Raw genomic sequence first — 15,440 nt, forward strand, 5'->3', positions numbered from 1 at the left:
ATCCATTCAGATATATTCTGATCTGAACTAAACTGGTGGTCCAGCTCATCCTGCCACCCCCAAAGATTCGCTGCTAATCTAAATTTAAAGGAACGGAGATATACGTCTCTACAGTGTCTGCCTGTACTCTGACCTGAGCACTGTGGGTGGTGACTGCTGCAGCATCGTCTCAGCTGTTCGCCTCCACGTCCTATCTGGTGTCTTATAGGGTAAATGGGAGGTCAAGTTAATTCCTGGTAATGATTGTGATAGAATACAGGGGGTGCTGGGGGCACTAAGGAGGAACATCCCAGGTACACAGTGGGAGGTTACGGTGCTGGGTAACGGTATTCTGATCCAGTGAGCTGGATAATCCTGGCCCTACACTGAGCTTTACACTGGGCTGAAACGCCCCACTGACCTCAGATTGTATACAGTTACGACCTCGCAAACGATTTCTCAAAGACTCTAAGTGTGGAACAACAACAGGTACATAAATAACACCTTTAGATTTGCTGTCCTCACCACACAATCAGTGGCTCCAGTATAAATTGCTGCAAACAGTGTTCAGCATAGCACATGTAAACACTCACACAAACATGCATCTTTACTGATAAATTCATTTTTTCATCTGTTTGCTTTGTTCAAATGACAAAAGTCAGACTGTGAAACTGCTTAATTTGTCCAAAAATTCAAAGATGTGCGATTATATGAAACACCAAAACAAATTAAGCAAATCTATAAACTTTTGGGAGACATCAACATCCATCAACGACCCCTAACCCTTTTTTTTTTAAATTGCACAGCTATTACCTGTTAAACTGATCAATTAATCAATTAACTAGTTGCTACTTGTTGTCAGTGGTGCAAAACCCTTCATAGATTAAACTAATTCAGTGAAATGAAACAGCTTAGCGGTAATGATTTCATTAGTAGAGGCTGCAGTAAGTGGTGCTCTTGAACTGGATCTAGGATTCAGGCCTCATTGATCTACACGGGAAGGAAAATTATCGGAAAAATCTCTCAGTGAAAAACAACAACACAAAGGCGACAAAAAAAGTAATCTCAAATGTGACCAGAAAGAGACAACAAAAACTATCAATGGAGCTCAGAAAAGAGGTGAAAGTAGAACGGTTACATTTATCTGCATTAGTTTTAGCTCTCTCTGCTTACTGTGACGTCACTTTATCATCTTTTAAGAAGAGTCTTTTACTCACCTGCGCTGTTAACGCTACATTTGTGAGGACAGTGGCATTGGAAGAGGCTGCACTTGTCTGTCAGTTTCCGCACATCTTTGAAACAGGAATATTTATTTCAAGAATCTTTAGATGCCATCACGCTCCTCAGCTGACAAACCAATGAGCAACATCTCACCTCTGGGCGCCGTCTTCTTCTTGTGTCTTAAGAAACGGAGCGGATTTGTACCATCACAAGAGTGGTTTAGTTCAGATTGACTCATATAGTCAAGGAGAGGATCTGGTGACAAAAACCTGATACATCATGACATGATGGAGAGAAAATGAGCAGGAGACCTCGGCAAGGAGTAAGTAGAGAGGGATAATCCCTGATATTTGTTCACTGAAATAGGAGAAGGGCTTTTCAGTGCCTGGAGTTGTTAAATCTAAATCTGTGCTGAAAAGCGCTGCAGCAATGAGAAGAGTAAGCGAAGAGGCTGGACATCTATCGTCTTGGCCAAGCTGAAATAAAGATCCTTCAGCTGAAGCCTGGCTTTCCACTGAGGACATTAAAAATAGAGCACATGCAGAAGGGCCAGTGTTGGTCAAACAACAGATAAAGAAGAGTACAAAGCAGTCAGCTGACCAGGTATCAATTAAGACAAAAAGGACTGAATGACAACAAGGTGACAGAAAAGGACAAATCTCGTTAGCTGATCTGATTCTTTGATCAGTCAATCAATATTAATTAATCACTAGCTGACATCTTACACCCCTCCACGCTCACTCCTCTACGTCGTGCCTTTGTTACGATGCTTTAAAGATCAGCAGCTAAGCTTCAGCATGAACGTTGGCTGAACTGAAGGACAAACAGTGTGTGTGCTTGAGAGTATTTGATTTGGGTGTGTGTCTGCAGTGATGGTATATTCACAGATTGATAATAAAGGTAGTTAAGATATGTCGGCAGCTTGTTTTGGTTATAGTCATTAAAGGATTAAAACTGACAGATGATGATGCTTTGGTTGGTGTATCTTTGCTTTCATTTTGCATCTCTTTGAGAAAGATTTGGGATGTATCAGCCTGTCTCTTTGCAGTTTTTCATCTTTTTACAGTAATTTTGTCACCTAACGGTCTTTCTATTTCTTTTGTGGTTCTTTTGTGTCTCTGTGGTTGATTCCTGCCTCTCTGTAGTCGTTTTATATTTATGCTATTATTTTGTGCCTCTGTTTGATTGATCCTGTGTACTTGTATGAATTGCTGGTCATGTTACATGTCTTTGCAGTGCTGTTACTTTTATTTTGCATCTCTTTTTTAGTTGTTATGCCTTTATGTGTACAATTTCTATATAGTTTTAAATATAGTATTACATTTGCAACTCTTCTTCAATCGTTCCTCGTCTTTTCTGTCATATAGCATATCTTATTCTTAATTTCTACCATTTTGTGGTAATATGTAGTAATTTTACATTTATTTATGCTCATAATGATTCTTTTTAAAAGAACATTTCTCTTTATTAGTCTATTTTGTATCTCTTTCTGATCATCTTCACATCTCACTGTGCTCCTTTTATTATACCTTTACTGTTGTTTCATGTATTATTAGATGTGTGTGTGTGTGTACAATTTGTGTTTTCATTGTACATGTAGCTGGTTTGTATCTGATATTTTTTCCAATCTTTGTGATTGTCTTTCAATATGCAACCTCCCCTCTAACAAACCCTTTTTTTTTTATTTTTGTTTGTTTTCAGGTGGACCAACGGTATTAAGCACTGACACTTTTATAATATCATACATTTTGGCAAGGTTAAAGATATTTTGTAGCTTTTTGTTTGTTGTTCCTCACAATCCAGTGTACCATGAACACAAACAAACATGGCATTTGTCACACTTGTGAATAACTGTTGCTTAGCAGAAAATGTGTCAAAATATTAAGTGCAAACTGGGTGGTATGGAGGTGCAATCGGGGCATTCAACATTAATTAATTATGTAATTCGTGTCAATATATTTAATTGTGTGGTTCTGTTCGGGCTACTAGTTGTGCTTCTTTAATGTTTACGTGATACAGAAAAATCAAGCGGTCACTGAGAAACATTTATGAGTTTTTCACGGGAGCCATCGAGTAAAAAACTGCTCTCAGTTGTATTTGTACATCAGTTTTTGTCCAAAAGCGACGCAGTTTGGGTGTTTAAGGTAACAGAGCAAACAACGTACAGGACAGTAACCGTTCAGCCTATACGAGCTGCGCTGTTACTATGGTAACAGAATGCCGACCTCTCCCAGCTAGAACAGTTTTACGCTAACGACCGTTAGCAACTGACCTTAAACGCCAACTTTAAACAGTGTAAAGGGTCAAAAACACGACATTACCGTTGTAAAAGTGTGTCCTCTTGTTCCCGCTGAGTAACCGAGTTGATTTATTTTTCTAACCCTGTAAGTTGTTTCGCTTTGGTGTTGGCTGGGTGGGGTAGTAGAGCTGCAACCTACAAACGTAAACATGAATGAACTTTACAGGAGTCACACACACACACACACCCACACACACGCGCGCGCATCTCTTCAGTGGCCTGGACTGTAACCAATCATAAGCAGAGGATGTTAGAGGTCTCAACTCTGATTGGTTGTTGGTTCATCGATGAGAAAAGATGCATCAGCAGTCAAACCTTTTAGTCGAGGTGTTTTGTATTTATTAATTCAATAGAATAAAAAAATATATATATCTCACATATTTTGTTCAACTTTTCACATTTTATAAAGACCGGGATTTGCGTCAATCACATGTGCTGTCACATTTACTTTTTACATATGCAAATTCATTTACATATTTATGAATACAAAGTATTCTAGCTGTAAAGAGTAGTTAAAACAATAAAAATCATCCGTAGACAACAGTATATTTGTATATTTTACATATAAGATAATCTATAAGAACTCCAAAGAGATGCTTATTTTGTATGGATGTGGATGCGTCACCTACCATTTATAATTTTAATATTGTTAAAGAGCTTTCAGATACATACTGGCTGAATTTTCTACTGTGAATACTTTAAAAACATCAAATAAATAAGAAATACGAGATGGTTTGAAACATTTTCTTGAAAGTTTATCGTCGGTAATTATCTTAATGTTTTCAAAGTGCTATTGAAAATTTACTAAATTCCCAAAGTACCCAAAGTTCTTTGGACAAAAGTTTTATTTTATTATGAAACTCTTTTAACATATTTGATAAGAACCTTACTAGTTCGGAACAAAAAAAAATAAATATATATATATATATACACGACTTAGATATTAAACATCAACATAATTTATTAATTAGTTCATTATAATATTTGATCAGTTTAGCAAGCGAAAAGAGTTTGTCTCCCTCTTGTGTTTTAAAGAAAACTTCCAGCAAGAGGAAGGAAAAAGAGTAAAGTTGAACTACATTTCCCAGAATGCAATGGTCCCTTCCAGGCTTGACGTAGCAGTCGATGCCTTCGGAGACATTCAAATAAAATGAATTTGTCCCAATTGTAAGTGCGCACAAATCTAAGCGAAATCAGAGCTAAACAAAACTGCAATATAAAGTTTATACAGTGTTCCTCGTAGATTAATATAAATATTAACTATTTTATTTTGCCTGTGCTTCCACTAAAATCCGTTATTTTGGTTTAAGTAGACAAAACATTCACATCGTCACATTTCATTTTTAAATTGTTGAAGTTTTTAATGGACTGAAAATGTGCAACTTTTTAAAAAAATGTACACTGGACGAATTGTAGTCAAATTTTGAGATGCATAAAATGTTTACATTTAAAAAAAAGAAGATTTTTCAGTCAGGTTGATGATGGTTGATTAGGTTGATGTTGACATTATTTTGTTGAGAGAGTATTCAATATTTTTCCTTAAAAAAAATGAATATCTAAATCACTTTGGGTAAATATATAGTAGAAGGAATTTTTTTTAACGACGTTCGATGTGTCATCATTTTTACGTACGAGCAAGAATAAATATCCAAGCAGCACCTGAACGCAGCATCCTGGCTCTAAGCGGACAAGGGTGAAACACTCTTCGGCGACAGCTGAAAACAAACGTAAGTTTTATGTGTTTTTCTTCAACTTTCGACGTTATTTTAAGGTCTTGAAATTAACTTGAGTTTTAAACACTATGTAGTATCAATATTTCCCAGATTTGATGTTTCTATTTTGGTCTGTAAGACTTTCTTTTTTTTTACTTTCGATTCTTCTTTTTACGCAGTTTATTTAAATACATATATGTATATATATGTACACACAGCATTTGATTTAATTTGCAGATGAGAGGGATTTTAAATCAAATAAATGTAATATCGGCCTTTTGTTGGCAGAAAATAAATGTTTGAATCATTTATGGGTGAGAAAAGTAAAAGCAGATTTTGCGTGCGCATAAATATAACAAACAAGAACAACAGGAAGTGGAGAGCCTTTAAAAACAGCAGTGCTGCTTTCTGGCGTAAGTTTGAGGCACCTGTTGTCAGCAGTCAGACTCATGAAATATCGTGTGTTTCTTGGCAAACAGACTGTAGCATGGAGAGCCCCACAGCGTCTGCAGCATCAGCTGACCTCCCAGCACCCACCTTCTCTCAGGTGGTGTTCATCGACATCCCGCAGTCTTACCCGCCTTTAACCCCCATCACCTGCCGCTACACCCTCAATGCTGCAGTCAAGCCCAACTCCAGGGACTGGGTGGGCATTTTCAAGGTGGGCAGATTGGTTTTACTCTACATTTATACGCTGAAAGTGGTGAATCGAAGGGCGTCTTCTTACTTCTTAAGTTTTTCTAACCTTTTTCGGTACAGGTGGGTTGGAGCACAATGAAGGATTACCACACCTTTGTTTGGGTGGAACCATACCAAGATGTGGGCGGGCAGCAGACCAGCACAAGGCAAGCTGTATTTAAGGGTAAGTTTCGTTTTCGTTTTATATCTAGTGGCTCTGTTTCTGGGTGAGTTTATAAGAGGTTTGTTTTTGGTCTGCATCTATTTACAATATGAACAGCCATGAATGTTGTTTGGGATGAGATGTTTATGGGAAAACCAACATAAAACTTCTTAATTAAGATTGTTTCTTTTGTGTGGACGTAAGTAAATAGTTGTTCAACTACAAATGGGTTTTATCTTCTCATATTGTTTGATTTGAAGGATTTTTGGGCACCCAAAGGCTTAAAGCCCCCATCATTTGACTCAGGTTCATCTGGGGACTCTAAACTGATGTGAAGCACAGTGTTTTGTTTTGTACAGGTGCTTTAAACTCGATTGGTGACACAAAAAAACAAAAATTCACGTCAGATTTTCGGACTTAAGTATAAGTTGTTGACAGAAACATAAATCATCTCTAATTAGTTGAAGAATCGTCAGAGAAACCTTTGACTCCAGCTTCAGTTCTGTCTGAGTTTTAAACTTTGGATAATTTACTTTCAACTCAGTTGGATTTTAGTGAGTTTTAGAACCCATTTTTCTTTATTTTATGGGTCAATAATCATCAAATAATCAACAGATTTAACAGCCACTAAGATAATCTTTAGGAGCAGCATTGTAACTAGACTTTGATCTTGCTTTATTAGCGATGCTTATCTTTGTGCCGTCAGAATACTACCTGCCTAAAGATGAGATCGAGTTCTACCAGTTCTGCTACGTTGACAGCGGCGGGCAGGTGAGAGGAGCCAGCACTCCTTTCTGTTTCAGGAATCCAGCGGAGCAAAGCGGGGAGAGCAGCACAGACGACGACCTCCTGGTCATCATAACGCAGGTATCAAAATACATTTCCATGTGGAATTGCTGCACACAGAATAAAGATGCAAGTTAGAGGTCAGATTATGGATTATTTTGAAGATGGAACACTCGTGGTGGAAAGTAACTAAGCACATCCAAACAAGTTATGAGTAAGCTTTGTTTCAATTTCTATTTTAAGATTAAAACATTTTAAATGCCTCTCATAATTTCCTCTTCAGCTCCGCCACAGTTTTTTGGTCCTTTTTTGTGTGTTTTTACTCTTCTTTATTTACTTGATGGACTTCCTAGTTACTTTGTAAATGTAGATTAATTTTAGAAAATACCATTTTAATAAACCGTGTGGCATTATTGACCGTTACTTTACAGCTTCTGTTACATTGCACACGTCAGTGTAACAGATGATATAATCTACAGCAGTTAAAATGAGCCATTCTGATCTTTTACTCTCTATTTTTTGTTTTTTACTAGTTAATAAGCTAATATCTGACTGCAGGACTTTTTGTGCTTTTTGTAACTGTTGTGAAAGCTGATCTCCAAAAGTAGATAAAGCTTTTTATTTACTCAACATGTACATCTTTGTATCTCAGGAGCAAGTGGATCACAGTGTACGGGAGAAAGCTGAACTGCAGAAAGAGTTGGACCAGATGAAAGCAGAAAATGAAACTCTCAGAAGTGCTCTGCTGAGGGAGCAGAAAGAAACTGACTGCTTCAAGGTCTGCTTACCTGACTTTCTTTTCCTCCAGAGTCTGGGTGATGCTGTGTATATTTGCTCATTGTGACACAGAAAGTAGTCAACTTCCAATTGAACTTTGTCTTGCTGACACAGTGCGTTCGATTTGTGCAGGAGCTGAATGACCAGAGACTGACAGATCAGGCTGAACTGGCCGAAGAAATGGATCAGATAAAGGAGGAAAATAAGAAATTAAAAGGCATGCTGCAGCTGCAGACAAGGGAGAACGACCGCTTAAAGGTTTGTCTACAGTTGATGTGTGAATTCTAAACTCAATGCTGCATCATCAGTGTTAAAACCTAACTCTGGTGTTGCTGTTAGGAGGAGGTGATGATGCAGCTGGCAAAGCAGATGGAAATACAGGAACAGAATTCCACTGAGCAGGAAAGGCAGAGTCATAGCTTGAGTTCATCCAGAAAAACAGAGGTAAATAGGATTCTGTCTGGTTAAAATCTGACACCAGCCTCCACCTGTGCTCATATTTGTGTTATTTTTCTTCAGGAGAAATACGACCAAGCTGTGATGAAGATCAATCAGCTCAAAGAGGAGCGCGAGGAGCTGAAGAAGAAGGTTGATGCTCAAAGTGAGGAGATTACCAAGTGAGTCAAGTCAGCAGCCTTCTCTTTTAGAAATGTAGCAGCTGTTAGGGGTTGCTACATAATGTTTTCAGGCCTCTAACGCTCAGGTCTCTGTGTCTTTTAGGCTGAAAGCCAAACTTAGAGAAGGAGAACGGGAGCTGTTCAAAACAACAGATGGCATCCAGCTTCTACAGGTAAATCATTTTGCTGTGTAATTATTTTAGTAAGACTGCATATATTCCTCCGCCAAGGCAAGAATCCACACAGCAGGGGATGTTATTTTGAGCAAAATGCAATAAATCAATAATAACATAGCCTGCTGACTTCTACTGATGATTATGGAACTATTTTAAGCAGCGGATTGATACACATGTAACGCTGCAGGATCATGTATAAGGGAAGAAACTGACAGTAAACGTAAGTATATCCTTGAGTAATGTGAAGTGTTGTGCCACAAAATACTGGAAACAGCGTGGGGAAGTTCAAGAAATGTATCTGCTTCCATGAAGGGGGAAAAAAAAGTCTAAAGAGGTCCATACTTAATCCGCTCTTCTAGAATATGGAGCTGTGGGCTTTGGTTGTGTTCCACAGTGTATACTCTTAGTGTTTGTGTGCTTGTTGGCAGCAGAGGTGGAACATGGTCCAACATAGATGCTATTAAACTCTGATGTCAGTCCAATAATGCAGTCTTGGCAGTCTCAGTGTTGTTAATGTTTTTGAACACATCACACAGAGTTCATTTAGAGGGCAGAGTGGGGTAAAATGAGCCAGTGGGTAAGTTGACCCACCCTGAGTATCTTCACAACCGTGCACTTTTATTTTCATGTGACTATTCATGATAAAAGAACCCATTATTTCTGCCAGACTATTAAAAAGAAGAAGCACGAGGGATGAACACAGATTTTCTTTAAAAACTTTAAATTCTTGACATATCAGACGTTACGGCTGCTCCATCTGTGCCATTTTATCCAGGTCTAAGAATATTTATGTTGCATGTTGGTAACGTGTCAGAGTATAAAATCATGCAAATCACTCAGCTGAATATTTGCCCGAATTGGTAAGCTATGTACTGTTTTTCCCCCAAAATAGCAGCTGTGAAGTAAAGTGAGCCAAGTTTGAGGACCTGTATGGAGGAAGGAATGATTCATCTTGGATAAAGAGAGAGTCGAAAAGTTATTTCCACTGGTTTAAGCTGCCTGCAAGTGCCTAAAAGAGGAGAAAAAGGCACTGGTTTTGCATTTAAAAGGCTATATTCTGCTAATCTTAATCAGGGCAGCAAGTTGTCTTTCAGATTTCTCATGAGTTTGATGGTCAGTTTGATTTGAGTTTGATTTAGATTCAGTTTGATGTTCAGTTCACCCTCCGACCCAAATCAGCTTGTGTGCCAAGAGAACACTATATAATAAGAAGAAGCCATAAGAAGCCATATTTTTACAATTCTTTGTCATAGATTAATTCAGATTTTTATTATTTATTTATTTAGAAGATAAATCCTGGAATTTGATTAGAGGCTTTCATTTAACTTCTGGCTCATTTTCTATCATCTTGAGGACCACATAAGTAAAAAATGGCTCATCTTAGCACACTATCCCCTACTTGGCATGTGGAGCCAGGACAAAACACAGAAAATACAGGACTACAGAACCAGTAGCATCCTTTTAGACCAATTGCAAGTAATTAAATACTAAATGGCATGTTACCGGTTTGTACCCTTTGTTACATCAAGCTTAGTTTTGGGGTATTTACTCTGCAAAAAGCCAATTATATGCAAATCGTGCTTTCTGTTGCCCAATGACTCAATGCCACACTTTGAAAACCACTACCACTAAAATCTGAGGATGGTGACTGCAAATGAAATCAAATAGGAGTGTGGGAAATTGGTTTGAAGCTTCACTGTCAAACAATGTTTTTAAAAACAAGCTTTTTGTTAGCAGCATTACATCATGTCTACATACATTTGTTTCAAGTTTTAGTTTGAGAATGGTGTTTGGTATCAGGTTACGTTTAACTCCGCTGCATTTGTCAGTTTCCAGAACAATGTACACTGCAGTGATGGAACGGGATGGAAGCTCTGCCATCCTTGGTTTGGTTAAATCAATGGGAATTAAAAATATTAACAGCCTTATGAGAGCAGAAACCATCACAGCTTCCAGCCTTTCTGCCAGTGAAAGCTGAGCTTCATACATTTTAAATCTGGGCAGTAACATATTGACAGGTATTCCGCTTACATTTCGATTGTTTGGGAGCGCTGTTATTGAAATGTGAGCTTTACCTGTGGCAGGTGGACCTTCAGAGCAGCGAGAAGGAGAAGGAGAGACTCACTGCTGAGCTGCAAAGGTTGAAAAGCCTCAAGCACAACATGGACGAAGTGAAGAGGGAGAACCAGGAGCTGTGTAAGAGGCTGTCGCAGCATGAGACACTGCAGAGCGCTCCAAACGATGACCTGAAGGTGGGAATGGTTGAAAGAACAGGCTGATGTTCTCGTAAAAACACCATTGAATTGATCTCTGACAGAAGCAGCTTCCTCTTCAGGTGCAGTGTCAGAAGCTGGCCAGGCAGCTGCAGCAGGCCACAGAGGAGACGAGGAACACCAAGAGACAGGCAGAGTTCCTGGAACAAGAACTGCAACAATGCAAGAAGCAGCTGACAGATGTGGTCGCTTCGTATGAGCATGAGCGACAGATAAATGGCAAACATGAGGTGAATTCAAACATCTGGAATTATTAAAAGCTTGCTTTTGATTTTATATTTGACAAAAAGCATGTAGAGAAGTCGTTCACTTTAAATATGGGGTTTGTTTTTAACTTCTGGGTTCATTTCTGTCCTTAATCCATACATAAGGCGCACCTGATTATAAGGCGTACAGATTACCTAATGTTCTCTGATTGGTTTATCGCTGCCAGCACACGGAGTGCATGTATTACTTCGCTGTGTCAGCAGGAAATTGTCCAACGGTCAAGGACAACATCGTCAGTCGTTTTTACACTTATAAACTTATAAAGTGCACATAAGTCTGCATCATCCATCTCAGACTGAAGAACAGGCACTCACTGGGACATGGGCAGAAGCATCAATGGTGGTGAGCGGCGCGAAGGGCGAGCAGTGAGTGATGCGGAGGGGGCTTAATGCCCCGATGAACGCTCGGCGCTCCCCGCGGTAAATTCAAAATGGCGGTATCCGTGACAGGTTTTGGAATCCGGTGCACACATAAAGCGCACCGGATTATATGGCGCACGGCCGTTTTTTGTGAAAATTTAAGGCTTTTAGGTGCGCCTTCTGGTGTGGAAAATCCGGTAGTTATACTTTACCAGAGACAACTGAGTGCTGCCAACTTTGTGGAACCCCTCCCTCCTTTCTTGACACGACTTTGGCGTAACAGTGGCTCAACAGTGTTGGACCTTCTCAATATGAGAAAAGTCCCGGCGGCAGGTTGAACATCTGGTGAAATTAACATGGTTTTGGAATGAGATGCTTAATTTAACAGGTGTTCACACATTTTTGGTTATACTACGATACCATATATCATGTTTTATTATTCTACTAAGGCTCAGGGGGTGTTGAAACTAAAGCTGAAGCTTGTTTCCCTTCGTAATTTTTCAGATGCAGTTAAGAGACATGAATGTAATGATGATAGATAAGGACATAAAGATTGAAGACAAGGACAACCGGATTATGCTTGTGACCAAGGAGAAAGAAGAGCTCACCAAAGAAAACAAGGTACACAAACGGCTTCTTCATATTCGCTCAGCAGGTGTTCGACTCTGACTCCCTTTTGCATTTTCAAGCAGCTGAAATGTTTTTATTCTATCAGGAGCTCAGAGATGACATTGAGGAGCTGCACAGAGCTTACAGGAGCCACGATGCAGACTCGGCATACTTGCATCCTAACATCGTCTCACCGGCCGCCGACGCTTCAGCAACCCGTGACCAGCAGGAGACTCAGGAGGAGACGGAGCACCTGTATGACACTATAGGTGAGCAAAGTAGAATCACCGTTTCTCTTGTGCCACGAAGAGTCACTGAAGCTAGAAAACAGTCGCATCGTTTTGCTTTCCTGAACTTCTGATCGTGTTGCTCAGAGAAAGGAGACCTGTTCACTGGAGATAAATCTGAGACTTCAGTACAGACAGAAAAGGTTCCACAATACCCGATTTTTCACTTCAAAATGAATAAATAATACTATTAATCATCATTAACCGTTAGATTATGAAATCTTGGAATACAGCTACATTTGTTTCCTTATTTTATTGATGTTAAGGCCTCCAGTGAGTGCAGATGTATCGTACGATGGGGTGTTTGTAATAAACTTTCAGTTTTAACAGCCGCGATAAAACTGCTGCATATGAAAGGAACCCCAATGACGTTGCTACCCAACACGAAACCCGCGTATTGTTTGACATTATGATCTTTGATGATGCACAATATATTCTTGTCAGTCTTATTTTTGCACAGAGGATTAAAACCAAACATGTTTGACTTAGTCGTAGTTAACCTGTGAAATGACGGCCGTTACGTGGTTAAATGAGCGGTTAATGCGAGCAGCAAAAGCTCATTCACTGCATTAGACTCCTCAACAAGCTGCGCAGGCCTCAGACTTCTTTTTCCCCTCCTGTTTTGACTTTTACCAGAAGAATATCTTGGATTTAGAAACCGTTTCTTATGCAATAAGATGGTCAACCTGTATGTGGGCGGAGGTGGCTGGTGGTGTCTGGACCAACTCCACCTTCCTATCGGTCCCAGAGAGAAGCTGCTTACTGCACCTGACATTTTATTAAAGCTGCTTTTTGTTTCATACCAAATATTATTGTCCTTAAAGTCTAATACATACTACTAAGCAGGATTGAGAAGTTGTGTTCAGACTGCCTGGTTAGAACCAGGTAATGTTTGAATGATTCAAATACAGACCGAAAGGTCATCAGGCGGAATTATTAAAGTGATGCAACTTATCAAATAACCAAAGAGGTCATTAACAGAGCAATAATAAAGAAATGTATATAGAAACTATATGAAAATAACCTAATTCCCTTTTTCTTACAGATAACATTGAAGAACAGCAACTGGAGGAGGAGGAGGTAGGTCCAATTATTTCCTTCAGCACAGATATTTTAATAATATATCTACAACGGTACAACCCCACCTGTCCCGTAACTCAGAGTGTGTGTTTTCAGTGAGCTGGAGTTGAGTTTTACTGTTTGATCTTTTCAGTTCGCTATGAAGCTCTTTACATAAAGTCTGTGGTGATTTAAGCAGGTAAACATCAATAATTGCAAATAAACAACAAGCTAACGCTAAAGCAGGAAAACAATGAAAATGTGAAAAGTTGTGAAAGAATTGTGTCAGAAGAGGTTAAATGAGGTCTGAGAAGAGCCGACTGATTCTAGAGACCAAAAACTGATCTTAATCTCTGTCGCCACCAGATTTAGCTTCTGTTCATAAATCCGTCTGCCTTATGCCAACTGTCCAAACTGGTTGAAGTGGTGTAAAGTAATGTTGTGGGGACATCACCCACTTAAGCATGAACTATTTAAGCATATTTGCTGTTATTTGTTCCCCTCTGTGCATTCATTTGACGTTTATATCACAGTTTTTCTAAGTACTCCCAGCATTATATACCGATTATTCATAATAATACAATTAGATTATTTAAAAAATGGTCACAAATTCCAGAAATTTAAATATTTTTAAGGTCGACAGATGAAATTGAAACAATAGTTTTTGCTTAAATCTAAAATAATAATGCTAATAAAGTAGGATTACAGCTCTGGAGGGTTTGAAAAGTGAAATGAGTGATCAGCTGGTGTGAGGGACTTCCAAAGCATCTCTCCCCTCCACAACAGGAAAACATGATCTCTGGACATCCACATGAGTAACTCTGCTGTTTACCGTTTATTTAAAGCGTATTTAAAACGTAATACGCTCCCTATTTTGTTACCGGTTGTGATGCGGCTCGTCTATTTCTGTCCCCAGCGGTCGTTGGTGTGTCGTCACTGTCAGGAGACGTTCCCCGGAATAACCCGAGCCGAACTGGAGCAGCACGAGCAGAGTCATCGGGTGTGTCCCTTCTGCACGATGATCTGCGACTACATGGAGCAGTCCGTGTTTGAAGATCACGTCTACGGCCACGAGCTGTGAGGGCAGCGCCGGGCGAGAGTGGTGCGAAGGAGTCAGCCAGGTGTGGGGGATCATTGACGGTTTCTAAGCCCTCTAAGCTGTAGAGTTAGGCTTTGTTTGCTGTGGCAGCTCTTAAACCTGCCTGCTTTATCACAGCAAACACTTCATTTACCTTCGGCAGATGTCATCACTGCACGGTGACGCATTTAAAATGACTCGACTGGTTTGAAATATCTGCAGAAGCAGAAAACAAAGTTGCCAAACTCGCCTTTTTTTTGGTTGTTTAACCCATTAAAAGTAACCGTTTAATTGAGAAATGCAGTAAGATACCAATAAAAGAGCTTTGATTGTGAATAAGAACCGATTAGCCTGTAAATTGCATCATGTGTTAAATGGGTTAAATAAAATAAGTGAAAAGGCAGCAGGAAGCAGATGTTTTACCCTCTAATTTTTCTGTTTATCATTACACACACGCACAGATGTTTCTGAACTCTTCTGTGTGTGTGATAATCTTCTGGTATTGATCACCAGATCTCTTCTGCATCTTAATAAATATAAATAACCTGAGGTTTGTCTGGAGGTAAAACATCTTATAATCAATATTATTTGGTTAACAACAGATATTTGTAACTGTCTATTCCTGTTCATTTTGTGATAATATAAGCTAAACATTTACCTTTTCAGGTTTGTCTTGATTTGAATCAAAATAATGTGATTATTTATCCATGTTTCAGTGCAAGATTTGATACCAAGTGCTGTGCATACAAAATGTAGTGAAGTTTGGACAAATATCACTTAAATACATACTGCGTAGCAATAAAACGAAACATTAAAAAATAGCCTTATCAAACACGCTTTCAGCAACCGTGGAGAAGACTGAGAAATACAGCAAAAGGTTGCTAATAACAGGATTTGTTTCAAAATAAGGATTCATTTTAAAATAAACAGCATTTAACTTAATTTATTAAGCAAAGCTTTGCACTTCTATGTCTTTGAGGGAATTCTGGTATATTTAAATCGGGTCATGTATGGATTTAGGTTTGTGGTAACTTTAAATGACAAATTCAAGCTGTAAATGCATTTAATGGGTCTTCTGAATAATAAAAACTCATACAACA

The 15,440-nt window shown here is 38.9% G+C and overlaps 1 protein-coding gene across 2 annotated transcripts; it reads left to right on the forward strand.

Annotated features, from left to right (window-relative positions):
• The first annotated feature begins 5,162 nt into the window (after nt 1–5,162).
• Nucleotides 5,163–15,440, forward strand: calcoco2 (calcium binding and coiled-coil domain 2). 2 transcript variants are annotated; one of them, XM_072374123.1, is made up of 15 exons: nt 5,163–5,226; nt 5,691–5,872; nt 5,971–6,073; nt 6,759–6,919; nt 7,491–7,616; nt 7,748–7,873; nt 7,955–8,059; nt 8,135–8,232; nt 8,336–8,405; nt 10,493–10,660; nt 10,744–10,911; nt 11,812–11,928; nt 12,023–12,185; nt 13,249–13,283; nt 14,179–15,440. In XM_072374123.1, exons 2-15 carry the CDS (start codon nt 5,699–5,701, stop codon nt 14,341–14,343), a joined length of 1,779 nt encoding a protein of 592 aa, XP_072230224.1. In that variant the 5' UTR covers nt 5,163–5,226; nt 5,691–5,698; the 3' UTR covers nt 14,344–15,440. The 2 variants fall into 2 exon arrangements, with proteins under 2 accessions (XP_072230224.1, XP_072230225.1); XM_072374124.1 differs by having other exon boundaries at nt 8,138–8,232.

The sequence above is a fragment of the Leuresthes tenuis genome, unplaced genomic scaffold, assembly GCF_036924035.1.
Source record: "Leuresthes tenuis unplaced genomic scaffold, fLeuTen1.0.hap1 SCAF_20, whole genome shotgun sequence".
Classification (NCBI taxonomy): Eukaryota; Metazoa; Chordata; class Actinopteri; order Atheriniformes; family Atherinopsidae; genus Leuresthes; species Leuresthes tenuis.

Bases quoted from the DNA above. Each gene is read 5' to 3' on its own strand.
- calcoco2 (XM_072374123.1), top strand. From the start codon at position 5,699: ATGGAGAGCCCCACAGCGTCTGCAGCATCAGCTGACCTCCCAGCACCC. The intron at 5,873-5,970 runs GTGGGCAGATTG...TTTTCGGTACAG, and splicing joins ACTGGGTGGGCATTTTCAAG to GTGGGTTGGAGCACAATGAA. The intron at 10,912-11,811 runs GTGAATTCAAAC...GTAATTTTTCAG, and splicing joins AGATAAATGGCAAACATGAG to ATGCAGTTAAGAGACATGAA.